At 32.4% G+C, this 22,870-nt stretch overlaps 1 protein-coding gene across 5 annotated transcripts in view; it reads left to right on the plus strand.

Moving 5' to 3' along the window:
* LOC143249944 (furin-like protease 1, isoforms 1/1-X/2) overlaps positions 1 to 22,870 on the plus strand; it is a 185,480-nt gene that overhangs the window by 52,974 nt on the left and 109,636 nt on the right. For 4 of the 5 annotated variants that reach the window (XM_076500564.1, XM_076500565.1, XM_076500569.1 and 1 more), the window contains exon 4: positions 21,280 to 21,408. The exons of the other annotated variant lie outside the window; for it this stretch is intronic. In XM_076500564.1, the coding sequence (XP_076356679.1) occupies positions 21,280 to 21,408 (129 nt within the window). The remainder of the gene's footprint in view (positions 1 to 21,279; positions 21,409 to 22,870) is intronic. 5 annotated transcript variants of the gene reach the window in all.

The following is a 22,870-nucleotide window of genomic DNA, read 5'->3' on the forward strand; positions in this document are numbered from 1 at the left end:
GGCTAATTGAGCAATGACAGAGGAAGGCTTGTATCTCATATTTATTAGATGGCTAATTGAGCAGTGACAGAGGAAGGCTTGTATCTCATATTTATTAGATGGCTGATTGAGCAATGACAGAGGAAGGCTTCTATCTTATATTTATTAGATGGCTAATTGAGCAGTGACAGAGGAAGACTTGTATCTCATATTCATTAGATGGCTAATTGAGCAATGACAGAGGAAGGCTTGTATCTCATATTTATTAGATGGCTAATTGAGCAGTGACAGAGGAAGGCTTGTATCTCATATTTATTAGATGGCTAATTGAGCAATGACAGAGGAATGCTTCTATCTTATATTTATTAGATGGCTGATTGAGCAATGACAGAGGAAGGCTTGTATCTCATATTTATTAGATGGCTAATTTATTAAATTCTTTTTTTTTTTTTTCAGTTTTCACTAATGAACACTTAAGCAGTATTCTTCATCTTGAACAATTGATGGATGGAGATAAAGTTGAACAAGATAATTGCATAAATTCTGTGCTTGTTAAAATAAAATTGGGAAGTTTAAAGAATGATAAGGGGTCTGGACCAAGTAATATTTCTCTAATGGTTTTAAAGTAGGTCAAGGATTGGATATGCGAGACAGTTGCCACAATTCTTTTGTAAATTCTTGAATGGTTGACAGGTACAAACAGATTGGAAATTAGGTAATGTCACTCATGTCTTCAAGTGAGGTAATGGAAGTTGTTCCAGTAATTATAGGTCTATTAGTCTTACATTAGTTGTGGGAAAAGGTTTGGAAAGTCTGGTAAATCATGCTTTGCAAAGTTTAGAATCTTATTGGATAGTCAACATGGTTTTACGAAGTAAAAATTTTGCCTTATGAATCCTGACATGATTTGGAAATTCTACTGCATATGTAGATGAGGGTGATGGTGTAGATTTGGTGTATCTGGATTTCCAGAAAGCATTTGACAAAGTTCCACAAAGGCTTGTAAAGAAACTTTTTTCTATATATGTTGAAGGATAAGATAACTGGTCAGATAGAAGAGTGGTTTGATGGAAGAAAGCTGAGGGTTGTCATAAATGGAATTAATTCAAACTAGATTAATGTATCTCATGGTGTATGTCGTCTACCTCAAAGCCCAGTCTTATTACATTGCTCATTTTTTATTTACATCAATGACGTAGATGTAGAAATTGTCAAGAAATTACTTAAATGTACAGATGATATTAAGGTCTTGGGTGTTACTGGCAGTTGATGCTGCTGCTTTACCAAAGGATTTAGATCAGTTAGTGAGTTGGACAATAGATGTAATAAATTGTAATAAATGCAAGATATTGCATGCAAGTTATTATAATTTGAATTATAAGTACAATTTCCATGGAAATAACCTTAATAGTGTTATGAAAGAAAAGAATCATGGTGTAATATTTGATCAGTCTCTCAAGCCTTTGAAAAAATATTCTGCTGCTAGTGGTTGGACAAATAGGATTTTGGGTTTTCTATGCATATGCTGAATACAAGCCCAAAGAGGTTTTATAATTTCATTTTATAAATCACTAGTTAGAACATGTTTGGAATATTGTGTTAAATCTTTGGTTTTTATACCTTAGGAAAGACATTCAGTTGTTGGGTTGTGAGGTTTTGTACTTGAGGTGATAGATGTGAGCTTGTATTATTGATCTAAGTTAATTTATACTGTTGGTTGATAGCGTACTGTAATGATAGATATGTGTTTATATTATTGTTAGATAGTCTATTAGTGTTAACAGATGCAAGTTTATATTCATAGATGTGATTTTATAGTGTTGGTAAAGATGAGTGTATGTTTTCAGTAGATATGTGTTTATATTGTTGATATTACAAAAAGTCAAAACAGACAATAGCTTTTCATTAGTCGTAAGTGTGAAAATTTATAATAAATGCTACCTCACATTGAAAATGTTTAAATAAAATGTGACATTAGGCAATGTTGTTGGTTTTTTCCTCATCTGACCGAGGTTATTTACAAAATATTTTTAAACTGAAGCCATGTGATGGTGATGGTAGCATTATTATACTTGTTTGTTGATATAATTGGTTTTGAATTTTTAACTTGGATGGTATAATATGCTCAGAACAGATGTGTAAGAATGAATTACACTTTTTGTTATGATTGGTTCATCAGATAAATTATGCTTATAAATAATATTGATCATATGAGGAACAGGATCAGCCTGTTCCAGTAGGTAATAAATTATTTTTAACAAAATTAAATTTTTCTGTTTGTTTTTTTAATCCATATATTTTAGTAAATATTAATTCTTATTTTTGACAGTTGGGAGAATGTGAGTTTTCCTTTATTTGTAACATAACATTTGTAAGGTTGTTCCACAAAGACGACAAGCAACATAGGCTCCGTTTGAACGTCACAACTTTCAAATTTTATTTCAACGATAGTTACAAAGAAGAAAAAACAGCTTATGTTGATTGTTCATTGGCTAATTTATTAAATATATTCCAGAAATACTACGCTACATTTTAATTTGGCTTTTTACATACGTTTGGACTAACTACTATTCAAGTGATTTGACAGGTGGTGAAGTTTATGAAACGTTCTCCACTGTGTGTTAGCGTTTACACTGCTCTTGAATCTACGCTTGCTTTTACGTCCTTGAAGCGCGCGATTTCAAGAAGAGTGTGGACTTTAGTAACCTGACAGAATATATGGCACCTTTCTGGTGATCCTTTCAGGAAGCACTTAATGACTAAGTGTTGAAACTATGCTTTGTTTACAAATCAAATATTGACAGTGGCTATGCTAATTTAGGTACTTTATTCTAGGCTGCATGAAACTTACCTGTTACTGAAAGCGATACAGCACGGACGTTTTATTTTAACTTTCATAATGGACGTTTTCCTGAAACTCGGGGAGTGTCTGTAGTTCGAAAGTTCAAACCTAAAGTTTGCTTTATGGTGTTACAAGAATAACAAACCACCGATTCCTGGTAGATATGTTTTATCAGAGTAGAACTGACATTTTGAAAACGATAGGTAAAACATCATCTTTCGCTGAAGTGACTGACAAAAATAAAATCAAACAAAAACGAGAACATCACAAATTAAATCTTAAGTTAATTCGGTAAGTACGCCAACAAGCATTGTGTTAATAACGGCACTATTTTTCAAAATGTCTTTTGAATTTCGCGCAAAGCTACACGAGGGCTATCTGCGCTAGCCGTCCCTAATTCAGCAGTGTAAGACTAGAGGGAAGGCAGGTAGTCATCACTACCCACCGCCAACTTTTGGACTACTGTTTTACTAACGAATAGTGGGATTGACCGTAACATTATAATGCCCCCACGGCTGAAAAGGGCGAGCATGTTTAGTGTGGCATGGATTCGAACCCGCGACCCTCGAATTACGAGTCGAGAGCGTTAACCACCTGACCATGCCGGGCCACAATTAACTATAAGAGACTGAATCCATTCCATTAGTGTTTAATAATTTTGTAATATCAGATGTGGACTGATATTTTTTATGAAATAGAAATATTTATCAGAAAACTGTGTTGTTCGTTAAACGTTTCATGACACATTCATTTTGATTTCTGCGCATTAAGAGGAAAGTTCCTTGTCCACGAGTTTATTATTAATTATTTGTGTACTATTAGCATTTTTAATAGTCTTTCTTTTCTGTGTGTGTGTGTTGTTTTTCGTATAGCAAAGCCATAAAGGGCTATCTGCTCAGCCTACCGAGGGGAATTGAATCCCTGATTTTATTCTTGTCTCTGTGAGGCGAGTAGGTTCAGGGATAGGTATTTTGGCAACAATCTTAATTTTGTTACCAAGTTGGTTTTATTTATTTGGGCAGCAGTTTTAATTTTATTAACAAGTTTGTTCTAGCTATTTTGACAGCAGTCTTGATTTTGTTACCAAATTTCTTCTAGGTGTTTTGGCAGCATTTTCGATTTTGCTTCTCAAGTTTGTTCTTGGTAATTTGGCAGCATTCATGATTTCTTTACCAAGTTTGTTTCTACGTGTTTTGGCAGCATTTTTTATTTTGTTATTAAGTTTGTTCTAGGCCTTTTGGCAGGATTCTGCATACTTTATCCTGTTTGTTCTAGTTATTTTGGCAGCATTCTTGATTTTACCAAGTTTCTTTTATATGTTTTGACAGCATTTTTTATTTTTAATGACTTTATCTTGGTATTTTGGCAGAAATTTTCAGTTTTTTGCCATTTTTGTTCTAGATATATTTGCAGCATTCTTGATTTCGTTACCAAGTTTGTTCTAGGTGTCTTGGCAGCAGTCTTGAGTTTGTTACTAAGTCAATACTTGGTATTTTGATAGTGATGTGGTTTTGCTACCATGTCTGTACTTTATATTTGCAGTAGTCTGGTTTTTTAAGGCTGAGATTTCTTTCGGGCTTAGTGGGTTAAGACGTCGCCTAGTATTAAAATGATAAAAGTAGGAAGTTTTAACAGTAAGCTCTTATAGGAATCTCATTATTAAGAGAACTGTCACAAAATAAAAATAGCCTGAGTTTGTTTTTCCTGCACAGATTACTTTAGTTACATTTTATCTGATTTTATCATTAATTCACATCTTGTGTTGCTTTGTTTGTTTGTTTCTTCTCCAAACAAAGCTGGAACTTTCAAAGAGGATAATTAAAGATTTTGACTTGTATAGTGTTACATGAGGCTTGAACGTATCTGATAGGCTGATGATTTTCGGATATTCCCGTCTTTAAATATCCAACTTGTTTGGATCAAGTGAGTCTGTATATGGCTTAGTACACCGATATTGAGGAAAGGGCCTCGATTGTTGCTGAATGTGGCAGATATAATGTGATTGACAAGTTATTAAATGCACTTTCTTCCACTTAAAAGGTTTCATTAACAATTGCCATGTTGTATGTATTTTCTAGTTTAGCTTCCCTTAATTATTGGAAACGTAACGTAGGCTAAAGTTGTAATATTGCTCCAAATTGGTTTTGCCATAAAGAAAACGTTTATTATTTTTAACTAGGCCAAGACTGGTCTGTCTTCGTGTATGTATCGTTATGCCTTTTATGTACATACAACAAGAATATCACGTGTTGATCCTTATGTTGTAACTAGTTTCTCTAAAACTTTATCCAATTTACCTTCCTACAGGTCTTTTAATAATTTCCGAGAAATGTAAATTATAATTATTTCTATATATATTGTACTTCCATCAGACTAAAACAACAAATATTTAATTCCATTTTTCTCTGACGTTGATTTTCTAACACCAAATAAGATGTATCAGCCCTTCTGATGTAATTTAAAGTTAAAACAACCAATTCTTTGTTTACAGCAAAAAAAATGAAATTTTTATCATCTGATTAGAAACAACTTTTCTGTTTAAAGGTGATAGTATTTGAAAATAACTTTTAAACCTTTATTTAAGCACCTATCAAACACTTCATTATGCAAAGTATGTTATTCTGTTTTTACATTTTGAGTATAGCAGTAATATACTTACCGTAACATATAAGAGAATGAAAGAAACCACAGTTACATGATTAACACTAAAAGGAACAGCGACCATCTTTCAGGTATTGAGTGCACACCTGAATATCAAATTTAAAATTTTAGGTGAAAATAGTACTTTTAACTTCATTGCAATTAAAAATATAAAATTTATATTTTATCAATTTATTATAATATTTAATTGATGTAATTTGTAAAGGGAAGAAAAAAAATAAAACTTTTCTTTCTTCTAAGTTCAGTTTGGAGGTGTCGCAGCTGTGAAGAACGCAGTTACTGAATCTTTTTTAAGTTTCTATTGTAATAACACAAATTTTGTTTGTCCTGAAAATACGTATGCGCGCGCTATTTATTTCAACGGATGTACACATACTTTAGTACATGTTTTATACAACTATATATTAAAAGCTCATCAAATTTTTTAAAAAGGTTTAACGTTATGTCGTAAAATAACATTAAGTTTATTTATTGGTAGTATTGATTACGTTCGGTAAAGTTTAGCTCTGATTAAACTAAAACAGTTAACATACAAAAGATATAATTATTTTATATTATTTTTGAAATCCTGTGTGTAAAGTACTGTTACAATAAAAATATCAGTTTGGCCACAAATGTTTTGCGGGTTTCAGCATACTAGGCTTATATTTATCGATAAACTAAATATTCCTTGATAATTTAATCAGCCATCACACACACACGCACACAAATGGAGAATTATATCAAAATTTTTCTGTGGACCCCTGATATATCTTGCATAATATTGGTATTCAGTGCCTCATTTTTACAAACTGAAGATGAAGTACCGTTCTACTTAAATTGCACATATAAATAACAAGATATTTTAATGTTGATGAGTCAACTTCCCTGTTTTTAAACATTTAATCAACAGTAGTACCTCTTGAAATATATGTAATAGATTTTGCTTTTAAACTTTGAATAAATGTTTTGTTAGTATCCATTGACGGTGTATTGTATTTCTAAATCAGTGATTCTTTGAAACCTGCTTTCCAAAATTTACTGTTATAAATAAATGAAAGTTGAAATCTTTGAACATAGTGCAAGTTACTCTAAAGAATATTGTTTAACATGGTAAGACAAGGAGTTACTTTACCTCTGAAAAGATTGATAGATACCAGGATCAAAATATAATGAGATATATCAGTTTCATCAGATTAATAATGTTAATCTTTTTAATTGCCTGTACTTCTAGTTTCAGAATATTTTATTCAGTACTGTGACTCAATAACATGTTACCTGTCAACACTGTCACCATCAACTGCTTAGTTTTATTACGTTTTCAGTCGTCTTTCACTCAACATAGTGAACCTATATTTAATAATGTTAGAACAGTGTGTAGCACTGATGTTACTTATTTATTTTCCAAACTCATTCAGCTGTTAAGAAAATAAAATCGGTGACAAACAATGAATGGAATGATACATTTAGTCTTCATACATTTTTATTGTTTTAACCAGCTTATCTACTGAATAATGTTATAACATTGTTTTTCCACCAGTAACTTCTTTTGAATTATCTGTTTAATGTCCAGACCATGAAATGATAAAATTGGTTTCTTCCTTCCATCATGATATCCAAACTTGAATACTTGTTCTGTTGTAACTTCTCGTAGGTCACATTTACGAATGAATGCCACCAACTTCAGTATGCTAACATAACTAATAAATTTATACTGCATCATGATTTGAATCAGAAACACTTTACTCACTTATTGTATCGGCTGCAAATAACCTCTCTCCTCTTACGTATGTGTTAAACTACATTCTCTATACTTTCCTTAGCCTCATTGTGTGCTTTAGTGTTTATGAGTTACTCTAAGCTATTCGGTGAAAATAATTAAATGTCCAGTCGTTGTAACAATGACAGTTTTATTTTCTTACTGTTTCATTAAAAGCTTTGCACTTTGTAACTTGTAGACCTACATTTACAGCTGCACTGTTCTAATATAAAAAGTTAAATTACTTGTACAAAATATCTCACTGTGCATGATAACTAACATTGATTCATAAACACAGTGACAGATTCACTCTACTAGCTAGTGAACCATTCTCATTTTAATCTACACAGCAACCTTACTTAATCTAATCTTAGCTTACCCTTATTTGTAATATAATCCTAGTTCCAGATAGTTCACAAAGCTTTAAGGTTTTAAGATTTCATTTATATTTTGTGCCCTCTTTCAGGAGCTTGGTTCATCTAAACTTTGTGCACCCTTTAGTTAATTTCTAAATTACAGTATAAAAATATAACATGACATTATAATCTATTCTTGAACTAACAAGAAAATTTGACATAAAATCTTTTGAATTTTCTAGTTGTTCTAATTGTTATGATATTAATGCCATCATTATGACTTGGAACTTCTTGTATCTACAGGATAATTACAACATAAAATAAAAGTTATGATACTACACCATTCCTGGATTGAGAACTCCACTGAAGAATTCCAATAAATCACTAAACAAAACTGTTAATTTACCATGTCTTTTTTCATGGTTTTTCTGTTGAAGTCCATTGTACATAGATGGATGCCACTGGGAGAGACCATAGTGGATATGTGGTCAAATGCAGGGGCGTAGATTTTTACACCCAATGGGGGGATGATTTTTGCAACCACTTATGTGGACTGTTCATTTTTGCAAATTGGTAATCTTCGATTACGTGAACCTGAAAGCTGTACACATGCAGTCACAGAGTAATCTTGTTGCCACAATACTTGGATGTATGCTTAGGCCTACTGACTGATAGTTACGAACTATCGCTTAGATCGAAAAGCTTAGAAGCACGCCTATATTAAAGATGTACATTTTGGCTACTGAAAAAGCCTACATCTAGGCCTAATTATGTAATTTGATTGGTAAGAACATGAGAATCACAAGAACAAACACACAATTTGTAGGCCTGTGATGCAATAAAACAATTCAACAGACCAAACTGTAGGGGGGATGATTGTATGCACCATACCCTCCACCTAAAATGAAGGGGGGATGTATACCCTCCATCCCCCCCAGGATTTACGCCTTTGGTCAGATGAATCTTTTTTCAGATCCATATTCGATGTTCCTCTAGAAGCAGTGTCTGCAAGACCTCTTAGAATCCTCCATAGGTTGAGGTTCTATTGATAGATTCCTCTTTGAACTTATTCAGTTGCCTGTTCTCTCATAATTGTACTTCTGAATTCAACCATGATGGGTAACCTTTGGCTCAGGTCACCTATCCTACAAAAATTCTGTAAACCATGATGGTTTTTTTCAGAGTATCATATGGTCCATTACAGTGCCTACTTAAATTTGTAACTTGTCCTTTCTTGTGGAAGGAAGTTTAAAGTCATGCAGTATCTCTTCAGTGGAATCTAGTCTTATCAACATCACATAATTTCTTTTATTCTATAGCCAGCTGTCAATAATTGATTCTCAAGTAAAGTCATGTGTGATGTTTCTGCGTAACTATCTCCACATGAGAATGCAGAGGATCCAGTCAAATGTAAACAGTAATGGTGTGTTTTCTGTATTGCTGTATAATTGTGGCAGATTTTCCTGATACTCATTTACATATAAGGCTAATTGACTTAACAGTGTACAACTGTATTTCTCCATTATGCCTTCGTAAGACAGGTGAAGAAATGTTGTCCTGGCCATTATTATCCCAAGGATTGGACATATTTCAGCAAAAAGTCTGATTAAAGGTCTAGTTTCTTATCGTAATAAAGTTTTGTAGGCACACCAAAGTTTTAGACAGATTTATTGAGTTATTGCTTCCTAGTTTGAAACAACTTGTACTACAGGCTGTTTAGTGAAAAAGTCCATTGCAATTATGATGTATCTATTCCCACTATCACTGTATGGCAAAGGATGTATCTATTCCCACTATCACTGTATGGCAAAGGCTTAACTACATTAACAGTTACTTCTTCTAGAGATGCTCCAACATAATATTGCTGTTGTTGCCTGTACATATCTTCATTGAGAGCAGAGTTCTTATATTTTACACCAATTCACTATAGAACCTTGACATCCAACCCAGTAGGTACATTCTGTTACTTGGTACAGTGTCTATTTTGCCAGGTTTGTTGAAATGAAAGTATTCTTCAGAAAATAGGTTGGGTAAGCAGCAGCCGTAGTCATTTCACATGCATTTTTCATTTGTAACATGATAAGACATTCTGAAAGTGTTAGGAATGTCACTATTCCTAACAAGTCTTTATTGTTTGGCTGTATGGAGTAATTGTTTTTCATGAAGGTCTTTCTACTCTGTTATTCAGCCACTGAATAATTGGTATTAAACCTATTCCCTTTACCTGAGCATCTTTTAGGCAAGTGTTAGACCATATTAGTTTTCATTGGATTGTCTGTAAACTCTCTTTCTGCTGATTTACTTCCAGGAAACTTATCTATTGGAAAATATAATTCAAATTCCTTGGAATTCAACTTCAGCCTCTCTTTCCTCAACTGATCCCAAACCTTTCCTTAGTCTTTTAAAAATGTCATCAGTGATCTTACTGTGTGCAATTAATTCATCCATGTAGATGAGTATGACATTCCAAAGTGGGCCATACAGAGCAAACTGTGTTAATCATTGGAATGAAGTGGAATCAGTACATAATCCAATTGGTAACATAACAGATTGCCACAAACTATTTTCAATGAAAGAATCCACTGTCAAAAACCATTCTAATCCAAATAGAGCATTCAAAATTGAGTGAATCCTTTGCAGTGGATAGACATTGTACTTTGTAACTTCATTCTTCTTCTGATAGTTTATGCCTTGTAAATCTTTCTTTCTCTTTCTCTCTTTCTTTTGTCAAAGTACAGTAGGTGATGCTATGGGCTAGTAGTTAGTTCTCTCACTCTTTGTTCCTTTGAGGTTTCTATCTCCTTTAAAGCCTAAGCCTATTTTACAAGGTGAGAAAACGTTTGGCTAACTGTTATACTGATACTGTATTTCCAATATTAGTCTTAAGTCTAAAGGTCTACTGAAGAAAGTGTCTTTATTTTCTGTTATTTAACATGAATACTTGTACACTGTTGTTGCCAAATGAGTTTCACAAACTACACTGATGGGAACCCTGAGTTATTTAGCAGGTTGACTTTCTGTAGGCAGAATCCTCCTTGAAATTACTCAGTTTACAGTTTTCTCACGTCCAGAGATAGTCATGATAGCTGACCTTCACTTGGACTTTCTGGGTTTTGAGATTCTATTAATCACATAATTGGTTTTTTTTTCATAACAAAATGTTGAACAAAAATGGTTTTGTCACATGGTTTAAAATATAGTGTTCATAACAGTTTTAAGTTGGAAGATTATCTTGTGCACTTTGAAAAGGTTTTACAAATATTGTCACATCAGTCTATCTTTAACAGTTCAGAAAATCTTTCAATAACATTAGAACAGAAGTCAGTGTTATAGCTTTGATTGTTTTAAATAATTACAGTAGTGATAAAACATCTCTTAAATGTACATTCAGAATCATTTGTAGATTTAAAATAACAGAAACGATAGTATTGTTGTTTCTAAGTCAGACAAAAGAAACATTATTGTTTTAGATAAAAGTGAGTATTTATAAAAAGCAGAAAAACTCGTTAGTGACTTTGTTAGATTATATCATGTTTCTACTGATAAAAAGAAAGCAAAATTTCATCAATATTTGTTGAAATTGAAAAAAGGCAAGATTCGTAATGAAAAGCAGCATTTAAATTTTATAACATAAAGGAGCCATTTATGTGTTTCTTATTGGTTACCGAAAATTCACAAAGAATGCCTCTGGTGTCCTCTAGTGTCTCACTTTATAACTTACAACCATAATTTATATAGTATTAAATAATTTTACAATGAATGGAAACACTCTGAAAGATAGTTTTGAGTTTTCTCATGAAATACAACAGTTTGAAAATAGTGTGCCCTGTTCTATTTTTAACATAGAATCATTTTATATAAATAAACTGTTAGACAAAAACATACAGTCAAGTGCTGGTTTGGTTTGATTTTCATTTCAAACTCAAACAAAGTGAATATTTTGATATTAGTTCTTTTTAAAATTAATTTTGCCACTAAAGGGTTACATTTTCTTTTGAAAGAAAACTTTATGAATAGTTTTACTAGTTGCTATAAGTCCAACATTACACCATCTCTTACCAGTTTTTTTTTTATGAGAAAGATTGATTGGGGAATTGGCCATTCTACTGTTGAAGGGTATGTCGATAAACCCAAATCAAGCTGCCTACTGTTTGAACAATCACACAGTAGCATGAAGGTTACTGTAGAATATAGTCAAGGTAATAAACTTTCATTTCTGGACATTAATTGGTAACAACAGTGGATAATTCAAACACGCAATATATCACAAAAAGTTCACAATCTTCTGTTTCAATTTTGTCATTAGTTCCAAGTATTTTCAAATAAAATTTAGTCAAACTATTGCTTCATCGTGCTTGTAAGATATTTAGCATGTATGAGGATATATGAGAATTACACAGGCCTGTGAACTCATAAAAGTTGATTTGGTTTTAATAATGGATTTTCTATAATTTATCTACACAGATTTCGAAAATACTACATATTGTAGTCATGTAAAAATTTTGAAAAATCAGGAAGAAAATTTACTTAGGCCAAATTATTATTTTGTTTACCAGAATGAACAGTTTATATTATGTTTGTTAACAAAAATATAAACAAACTGACTGAAAGGGAAGAACATTGACGTTGAACAAATGTAGATCCTCACTCATTCTGGTTTTGTGTTGTATGTGTGAAATCGATGTCTTTTAGTCATAAAACTACGTGTTGGTCTTTCTTTCACATATTATATTTGGAACATCTCATTTCAGTAACCAGCAATAATTCGCCATCATGCTGATGTTCCATCTTCCCTGATACCTCTTCTCCATTTCCCTGATGTCCTGATGAAACCTTTCCCCTTGTTTTTTGTTGACGGCACCAGGATTTTCAGGGAAATGTCTGTAAATGAGAGTATATAATGAACTTTCAAGCTGATGTTACAAACTCTCTCTGAATTTATCAAGCATATTATTAATAATGTTTTCATAATTTGTATCCTTGTTGTTTCCTAAAAAGTTTCTTAATAACTTCTTTAAAGGCAATACACTTCTTTTTCAACTTTTGTCATTTATGTTGTTCATCCAAAGTCAATGTACTAATGTGAGGCTCAACAAAAATCTATTTTTTTAAGTTTTGCCTCTGAAAGAGGAAGTAATTACCCACCTATATACTTGAAAAAGTCACCACCTTTGTCTAAGGTCTTTACAAACCATTTCATCAAGCCCAGTTTTATGTGCAGTGGATGTAAAAGCACTTTCTTTGTGCCAACCAAAATTTTATAATCAATGTATTTCGATTCTAATATCAACCTGATTCTGCATGGCTATTAATTTTTTATCCAGTGCTATTTTTGTGTTTTGTTGTCCCATTTACACAGAAACTTTGATACTTTGTGTTACATTAAAACATTGATACTTTGTGTTACAGAAAAACATTGATTCTTTGTGTTACATTAAAACTTTAATACTTTGTGTTACATTAACACTCCTACAAAAAGACGTTTCTAGTCCTGATTTCTCCAAGCCCGTTCCCCTGGCTGTGGTTTCGCTAGATAGTAGATAGGGACAGTGGGAATCTCGTTAATCCATTCATTAATGGATTTAAATGGCAATTTCATTTAAATACAAAATTATTAGCCTAATATTAATAACCTTTCAAGTTGCTCTGGGGCCTATTAGGCCCCACTTTTCGTAGGAGTGTTAAAACTTTGATACTTTGTATTACATTAAAACATTGATACTTTGTGTAACACAAAAACATTGATACCTTGTGTTACACAAAAACATTACTCTGTGTTACACAAAAACATTGATGCCTCGTGTTATACAAAAATATTACTTTGTGTTACACAAAAACTGATACTTTGTTTTACACAAAAACATTGATACTTTGTTTATATCACACTTTGTGTGGAGCCCATGATTCTTTTTGGCCCCCAGATGTATTTTTTCACTAAATGCATGTAACATACTTTTTGATGAATTCTGTAATATTTTGTCTTTGTTTTTTACAACAAATATAACAATAAATATTTACAGAACTTCTTTCGTCTTAGCAATGAATAAATAGTATTGAAATAAAGAAATAATGTCAAAGTACACACACACAAATTCCACCCAGAAATAACCCGTCATGCGGCCTGTTAACACTTTATGTACTAGTGGTGGGTTCTAAAATGATTGATAAGCCTCTAACATCATGATTGATTGAGAGAAGTCTGTAGCCAGTGGTTGTAAACATTTTAAGCATAACAAAATGTGATCGAATTTCAATGAAAACGATTTACTTATGTAAATGTACATATGATATATAATAAAAAAATATTTGTATGTTAGGGGGAAAAATTGATATTTTCGATTCAGCATACAGGAATTACTGTAAAACAGGTGAAAATTTTATGACAATAAAACCATGTTAGGCAAAATTGTGCAGAAATGGTTTCCAGGTTATGCCTTTTATATAATAATTTTTTGTTACTTAAATAAGCAAAGTGTTATTATAGCATGTATAATAGATATAACTAAATATATTTTCGTTATAATGGTGTCTTATATAAGTAAATATTCCTGGATTGTTAAAAAAACAGATGAAAAATGTCATTGTTAAGATATACGTGTGTGTTCTGATCTAATTGTGGCCTTAATATGTTTTTTCAAATTAATTTTTTTTAAATGAGCTTTTGTGGTTTTAAAATCTTATTTATCCTCATTATCAGCAAAACTTTATGGATTCAACCAAAATAAAAGTATTAATCTGTATTAAAGAACCAAAGATCACCCAGTCAAATATACTTAGCACACCCTAGTTGAATTTGATGTTGCCGTCTATTCGTTTAGGATCAGCCCAGCATGACCAGGTGGTCTAATCTGAGGGTTGAAAGTTCGAATCCATATCGCACCAAACATATCGTACTTTCAGCCTTGGGGGTGTTATACTGGTACGGTCATTCCCATTATTCTTTGGTAAAAGAGTAACCAAAGAGTTGGTGGTGGGTAGTGATGACTAGCTGCCTTCCTTCTAGTTTTACACTGCTATATTAGGGACAGCTAGTGCAGATAGTTTTGATGTAGTTTTGTGCTAAATTCAAAAACAAACCAAGCCCAAGAGTTGGTGGTGGATGTTGATGACTAGCTGTCTTCCCTCTAGTCTTGCACCGCTGAATGAGGGACTGCTTTGTTGCAAAATTCAAAATTAAACAAACCGAACAATTTTATGCATGACGGGTATAAGTTTGGTTGTATATATTGTTATATATATGTCATATATTAGCATATAGCCCTTCAAAATTGACGAGGCAACCACCCCCACCTCATCATATACCCTAACCTCACATCTCATAGTTAAATGAAGTACATAATTTTTGCGAAATCAAGCTTGACTGATGAAAAGACAGAAAAGTACAGTTGAGACAGTTAGATGTCAGTAAATTCTTTTGTGAGTGAATCAAAATGAAGATCATTCCTGAGATGAATTTGTGATGTATTTATAGAATATTAGTAAAAATCAGATTAACAACTTCTAGTATATAGAAAAAGCCAGTTAGTTTTGGTAACACTACATTCTAACACTGGTTTTTATCTCATGCCACTTAGCAACAAAAGTATAACGTGATATTTTTGTTAGTTTGTGTAGTGAAATTATTTATATAACACTATTATTTGTTTTATGTCCATGTAAATGCTTCACTTTCTGCAATTAGATCTTCACCAGATTTGGTAACAAGGCTCATTGGGTCCATGGGGAGATATGTTCTAATGACAATTAGATCTTCACCAGATTTGGTAACAAGGCTCATTGGGACCATGGGGAGATATGTTCTAATGACAGTTAGATCTTCACCAGATTTGGTAACAAGGCTCATTGGGTCCATGGGGAGATATGTTCCAATGACAATTAGATCTTCACCAGATTTGGTAACAAGGCTCATTGGGACCATGGGGAGATATGTTCTAATGACAGTTAGATCTTCACCAGATTTGGTAACAAGGCTCATTGGGTCCATGGGGAGATATGTTCCAATGACAATTAGATCTTCACAAGATTTGGTAACAAGGCTCATTGGGTCCATGGGGAGATATGTTCCAATGATTAGTTTTGCATTTTTTTAAGGCAGATTTTTATTACTGTTTTTTACAATTATGTATAAGGGAAACAACTTTTCATATATTAAGATAAGGTGATGGAAAGAGCACAGATAGCCCTTTGTGTAGCTTTGTCTTAGCAATAACAACAACCCAAGATAAGCTTCCATTAATCATGAATTTACTTCCAGGTTATGAATAAGATAAAATGTATAGAAAACAAAACTGGGAAAAAAAATCTTGATTTCTTTATTTAGTCTCCATTGATTACAGAGTTTTATTTTTAAAAGTAAAAACATGGTGATATAACAGAAAATAGCTTAATTCTGAAATGATTTAAGTTAAAATTGAATCAATACTTTTACTTTCATGATAAATTATATGTATTTCACTTTAGGCCAGGTGACTCCACACTATGTGCGTTTTAACATTAGGTTTGTTAGACCAACACTTACTACATTTATAAGGATTCATGGCACACACTCCCTCATAGTGCCCTAGCATGCCTGTCACCAAACTTGTAATAACTAGACAGTAATTGAACTATTTATTCTGTGTGGATTAATTCATATTGGGTTTAATGAATCCTGTTATTTTGAGAAATCAGTTGTTATGTAACACAACATATATTGGATTATACACAGAGTAAATAGAAAAGTATGACATAACACAACACGTATTGGATTATACACAGGGTAAATAGAAAAGTATGACATAACACAACACGTATTGGATTATACACAGAGTAAATAGAAAAGTATGACATAACACAACACGTATTGGATTATACACAGGGTAAATAGAAAAGTATGACATAACACAACACGTATTGGATTATACACAGGGTAAATAGAAAAGTATGACATAACACAACACGTATTGGATTATACACAGAGTAAATAGAAAAGTATGACATAACACAACACGTATTGGATTATATACAGGGTAAATAGAAAAGTATGACATAACACATTACGTATTTGATTATATACAGGGTAAATAGAAAAGTAAGCATAATATTTTAAAATAACTGAAGCAATGGAATATTTTTACCAATACTAAATTGAATAATTAAAACATGGTGTTTGACTGTGTAGTATGTATATACTTACAGTTTTCAAAGTTCACGTAATGAAAAGATGAACAAATGCTTTATAGTATCATACTTTGTTCTGAGTTCACAAATTTTGTCATAAATAAAATTTTGTCTGTTAATTTGAACACAAGATCATTTAATTTGATTAATCAGATGTAAGAATTTCCTGAGATTTCTCAGAATTCCAAGATTTTTATTTTGTGTGGAATAATATTCTTAGGTACATTAGCTATTCTAATAATAATAATAGTGGTATTCTAACAGTTTGTGGACCATACCTTTCTAAACACATGTAACTAGCTGATAAATACATATTTTTGTTGTTGTTTTTTCAGGATTATGTATACCACAATTAGGTTTAGCTTTGGTAATAAATATTACTTGAGTAGGAATTACAACTGAGTGTTGTCATTCGTTTACGCCATGTAATGACGATGATTGACTTTTTAAGACCCTTGAACGTTTTTGTGAACTGATCTTCACTGATGAGCCAATCTGATCATTATCATAGTCAGGAGTGCACTCTGGAATCTGATCACTATCATAGCTAGGAGTGCACTCTGGAATCTGATCATCATCATAGCCAGGAGTGCACTCTGGAATTTGATCACTATCATAGTCAGGAGTGCACTCTGGAATCTGATCATCATCATAGCCAGGAGTGCACTCTGGCAACTAATTAGTTATTTCCTCAGTTGACATATTTTCACCGTGGCATGCTAGGATGCTGGGAGTGTTTCCCATGTGGTGGATTACCACCTATTATAGAGATTATTGTGGATTTCCCAAATTGACACCGTTGTCCTTCTTCTTAACATTTAAACCCAGTACACTGGTGCAAAGGTTAAATGTTAAATGCTAAAGTGATGTCGAGAAAGCCCACTTGTAGAGAAATATATATGCAAAAATGGCTTGTTTGGGTTGAGAAAATATTTTACATAGAAGAGCGAACAACGTTTCGACCTTCTTCGGTCATTGTCAGGTTCACGATGCTATGTAAAATATTTTCCCAACCCAAACAAGCAGTTTTTGCATATATAAATGCTTAAGTGTTTATACTGAACTGAATGGCAGTACAATATTGACAGTAAACCCTGCACCAAGGAAGGTTGTCGAGATGTGCCAGGGAAGAACAGATGGAATTGGGTGTGACTTAAGAAGAAGTTGTTTTTGATGTCAATAAAGTATTGCAGAAGTCGAAATGGAAGAGTGGAACCAGTACAAACGTTCTGGGTGACCTTATTATAAATACATATATCTATGAAATAAAAGGTCTTAATGTATAACAGTTTCCTTGTAGGCTTTAGATAAAAATCTGTTGCAGGCCTATGCACAATATTACATGACATATTGGTGATGCATCATGTTTTAACTTCATTGTAAGTCTTTAGGTTTAGGTTGGTTGTGTTTTTTTTAATTTTGTACAAAGCTACATGAGGGCTACCTGCTCTACCCATACTTAATTTAACAATGTAAGACTAGAGAGAAGGTAGTTAGTCATCACCACTCACTGCCAACTCTTGGACTACTCTTTTACCAATGAATAGGGGGATTGACCATCAAATAATAACACCCCCACAGATGAAAGGGTGAGCATGTTTGGTGTGACGGGGATTCAAACCCAGGACCCTCGGATTACAAGTTGAGTGCCTTAACCACCTGGCTGTGACGGGCCATTTAGAATTAGGATGGTAGGATAGACATCTGGACGAGCCGAAATATTATTTGTTTATAGAAAATGGGTAGTAATATAAATATTAATATGAACATTTGGTTTCTGTGTAATATGATTGTTCTTACGATTAATACAAAAGAAGTGCAAGATAGTGTGTGTAGGATCACCAAATTCCTTGAAGTTATGCATTCAAAACCAAGTATAAGAATTATGAAACCTACAAATAAGTGTTATTTGACCAGAGCTATGGATGTAGGCATCAGTTTTTCTAGAAATAAGTTTGAAAATTTTCAATAAAAAGTGTAAAAAGTTGAAAAAAACTAGCAAAAAGCCCAAGAAAATGCAAATTTTAAACAAAAGTCACCTCATCAAAGCCTTAACCTGTATTCCTTTTTTGTTATTACCCAACTTGCAAGCCAAGCAAGGACATACCTTTATTACAGGATGCACCTGATTTTGGAAGTTTACCATAATGTTATTGGGTTATCTTTAATTAATCTGTGTATCCCTGTATTGAAGAACATTAAATTATGAGTGAGCTATTGGTGATTACTGGTGATACCTTCTGTAAAAAAGTCATAGTAACGAAAGTTAAGATGAAGTAATTGTATATGTTTTGATTTTTTGTGTGTGTTTTGTTTGAACTTTTTTAGTCTTAGATAAACTGCAGTTACATTTCAAATTATTCCCAGGTAGCATCACAGAGTATATAGAAATGTAGAGTTTTTCAGAGAAACTTGAGACCCTTGGACTTCTGGCCTTTATGAGTTTAGTTCTAGGACATTGTTTAGATAGATAAAGTATGTCTGATGAACAAATTTAAGGAATATTACAACCTACACCACAGTAATCCATCTTCTTAACTTAATTTTATTTGTAATTTGTTTTCATTTTAAAGTAATAATAATTAAATCTAATATGGCAGTCATATTTAGTTTTTCTTCATACTAGTAATTTATTGTAAGAAGTGTAATAATTTCTTCTATGGTGTTTTGTTATCTAATTAGTTAGCTGAGTTTCTGTTAGTAACTGGTTGTTTTATTAATCAGTGCTGCAATTTTTATTGTTTAGTTTTTCATTTCTATATCTTAGTATAATTTATACATTTTGTTTGTAGAATTTAATCTGATAACCTTTGTCTACTTCTTAAGATTGCTGTGTGTATGTGTGCAGGAACAGGTGTGGCCTGAAAGATGATTGCTCTAGGAACCTTCATAGAAATGTGTGTTGAGCCAGTTTAAAGTTATACTGTGGGAACTAGTTATTGGCTTTCACTGAGCTTTAACCATTGTTAAGGAGGATAATATAGAAATTTTGTGCTTACTAGGCAAGGAACCAGAAGTTTTATTTGGATATCTGTTTACTACTTTTAAGTGTCCTCTATATAAAGTTGTATTCATCTTGATTTTAAAGTTAATTTCATTAATAGTATTGAAAAATAAAATGTGTATGTGTGTGTATATATATTTTTTGCACTCTTTGATCATTATTTTGTATTCTTCTCTTACTTTATGGATTTAGAACAAACCTATATCTCCTTGAGTGGCCCCAATGAGATATTATTGGGATTATGGCCACAAATATGGACAAGAAAAAGGTTGCCCATTTGATGTGTCAGTGTGTTCTATCATTATAAATCATTGTTTTATGACAATATATACTCCTAATATGTTAAATTAGCTACATCATTTATTAAGTTCATTGGTAGCTTGCTTTGATAAGAAGGTATTCATAATTCTAAATTGTTTAGGTTGATGTACCAAAACTTAAGGTTTTGTTTATCAGTATAACATAGGACTGAAAAGTCGAATTTTTTAATAATATTCTTAGAGAGTAGATATAATACATACCCATTCTTGTCATATGGTCTTTAGAAATGGTTACTTTTTGAACACTTGTCAGAATTTAAAAGCTATAAAGTATGTTAGCACAAACATATTTTGATGCATTACTGCATGCATAATTGAAATGTAATAAATATTTGAAATGAAGCATGTGATTTCTGTTATTTAAGAATGTGGGTGTATGTGTCTTTAACTAAATATTTTACATCTGTGTGTCCCGGAGAGGTCAGGATATGAAGATTACATTTTGTTGTACTCATGAAAGGTCAGGGTATGAAGATTACATTTTGTTGTACTCATGAAAGGTCAGGGTATGAAGATTACATTTTGTTGTACTCATGAAAGGTCAGGATATGAAGATTACATTTTGTTGTACTCATGAAAGGTCAGGATATGAAGATTACATTTTGTTGTACTCATGAAAGGTCAGGGTATGAAGATTACATTTTTTTGTACTCATGAAAGGTCAGGGTATGAAGATTACATTTTGTTGTACTCATGAAAGGTCAGGGTATGAAGATTACATTTTGTTGTACTCATGAAAGGTCAGGATATGAAGATTACATTTTGTTGTACTCATGAAAGTCAGGGTATGAAGATTACATTTTGTTGTACTCATGAAAGGTCAGGATATGAAGATTACATTTTGTTGTACTCATGAAAGGTCAGGATATGATGATTACATTTTGTTGTACTCATGAAAGGTCAGGGTATGAAGATTACATTTTGTTGTACTCATGAAAGGTCAGGATATGAAGATTACATTTTGTTGTACTCATGAAACTCAGGGTATGAAGATTACATTTTGTTGTACCCATGAAAGGTCAGGATATGAAGATTACATTTTGTTGTACCCATGAAAGGTCAGGATATGAAGATTACATTTTGTTGTACCCATGAAAGGTCAGGATATGAAGATTACATTTTGTTGTACTCATTAAATTCTGGTTTCAAATTTACTTTCTTTATTTTCTGCTTACATTATATTTAAATTACACTTACTGTTAAAATATGTTGTATTTTAGAACCGAGGACAAGGTCTAGATATGAATGTTCAGCCAGCATGGAAGATGGGAGCTACAGGGAAAGGTGTGGTGGTGACAATTTTGGATGATGGCTTAGAGAAAGATCACCCTGACCTTATTCATAACTATGTATGTTTTAAACAGTCTCCATACTAATGTATTTAGGATCAAGTACTTTATTTTTTTGTAATACTTTCCTAAATATACATAAATTTAATTATTCTTGTCAGTTCACTTAACCTATCACCATAAACATAACATGATTTTTGTATTTTTCTCTCTCTCTTTCTCAGTCTAAATTGTGTTGTATATCATACATGCATGTGTAATTACAGATAAATAATGTAATGACATCTACTAAAAGTACATGTCTTTCTAAAAATTAAGAGAAGAGAAACTGTATATTTTTACACAGTAAATACATAAACTTGAGTGTACCATTAAAAAATACTTCTACCATTTAGTATTACAGCTCTTACAAAGCCAGTGCTCTTAAAGTTACAAACATAACACTAGGCTACTTGTAGTAGTTCTGTAAAGTCAAAATGTTTTATTCAACTAGTGTTTTCATTTTCTTAATCTCTAGATTTTACATCCAAAATTTAAAAACATGTGGATCAGGAAGAAAACTTATATTCATTTGATTTGTTTGTATTATTTGTTGGCTCACTTTAAAGTAGTGCAGGGAAAAGGAAGATTAGGTTGAATGCATCCCACTCTGTAACATGCTGATAGAACTAGGTTTTGTTTTACACATCTCACTTTGTAACATGCTGATAGAACAAGGTTTGGTTTTACACATCCAAATCTGTAACATGCTGATAGAACAAGGTTTGGTTTTACACATCTTACTTTGTAACATACCGATAGAACAAGGTTTGGTTTTACACATCTTACTTTGTAACATGCTGATAGAACATTGTTTGGTTTTACACATCCCAATCTGTAACATGCTGATAGAACAAGGTTTGGTTTTACACATCCAACTCTGTAACATGCTGATAGAACTAGGTTTTGTTTTACACATCTTACTTTGTAACATGCTTATAGAACATTGTTTGGTTTTACACCTCCCAATCTGTAACATGCTGAAAGAACTAGGTTTTGTTTTACACATCTTACTTTGTAACGTGCTTATAGAACATTGTTTGGTTTTACACATCCCAATCTGTAACATGCTGATAGAACAAGGTTTGGTTTTACACATCTTACTTTGTAACATACCAATAGAACAAGGTTTGGTTTTACACATCTTACTTTGTAACATGCTGATAGAACAAGGTTTGGTTTTACATTTCAAACTTTGTAACATGTTTCTAGAACCAGATATTGGTTTACACATCTCTCTGTGTCTTGTTACTAGAAAAAGATATAGCTTTACACATCCGGCTTTGTAACTTATTATTACAACAAGACAATGGCTTTACACATCCAGCTTTGTAAGTTATTACTACAACAAGACAATGGCTTTACACATCCAACTTTGTAACATGTTATTAGAACAAGATATGTCTTTACACATCCAACTTTGTAACATGTTATTAGAACAAGATATGTCTTTGCACATCCAACTTTGTAACATGTTATTAGA

This window comes from Tachypleus tridentatus, chromosome 4, assembly GCF_004210375.1.
Source record: "Tachypleus tridentatus isolate NWPU-2018 chromosome 4, ASM421037v1, whole genome shotgun sequence".
In the NCBI taxonomy this organism is placed as follows: Eukaryota; Metazoa; Arthropoda; class Merostomata; order Xiphosura; family Limulidae; genus Tachypleus; species Tachypleus tridentatus.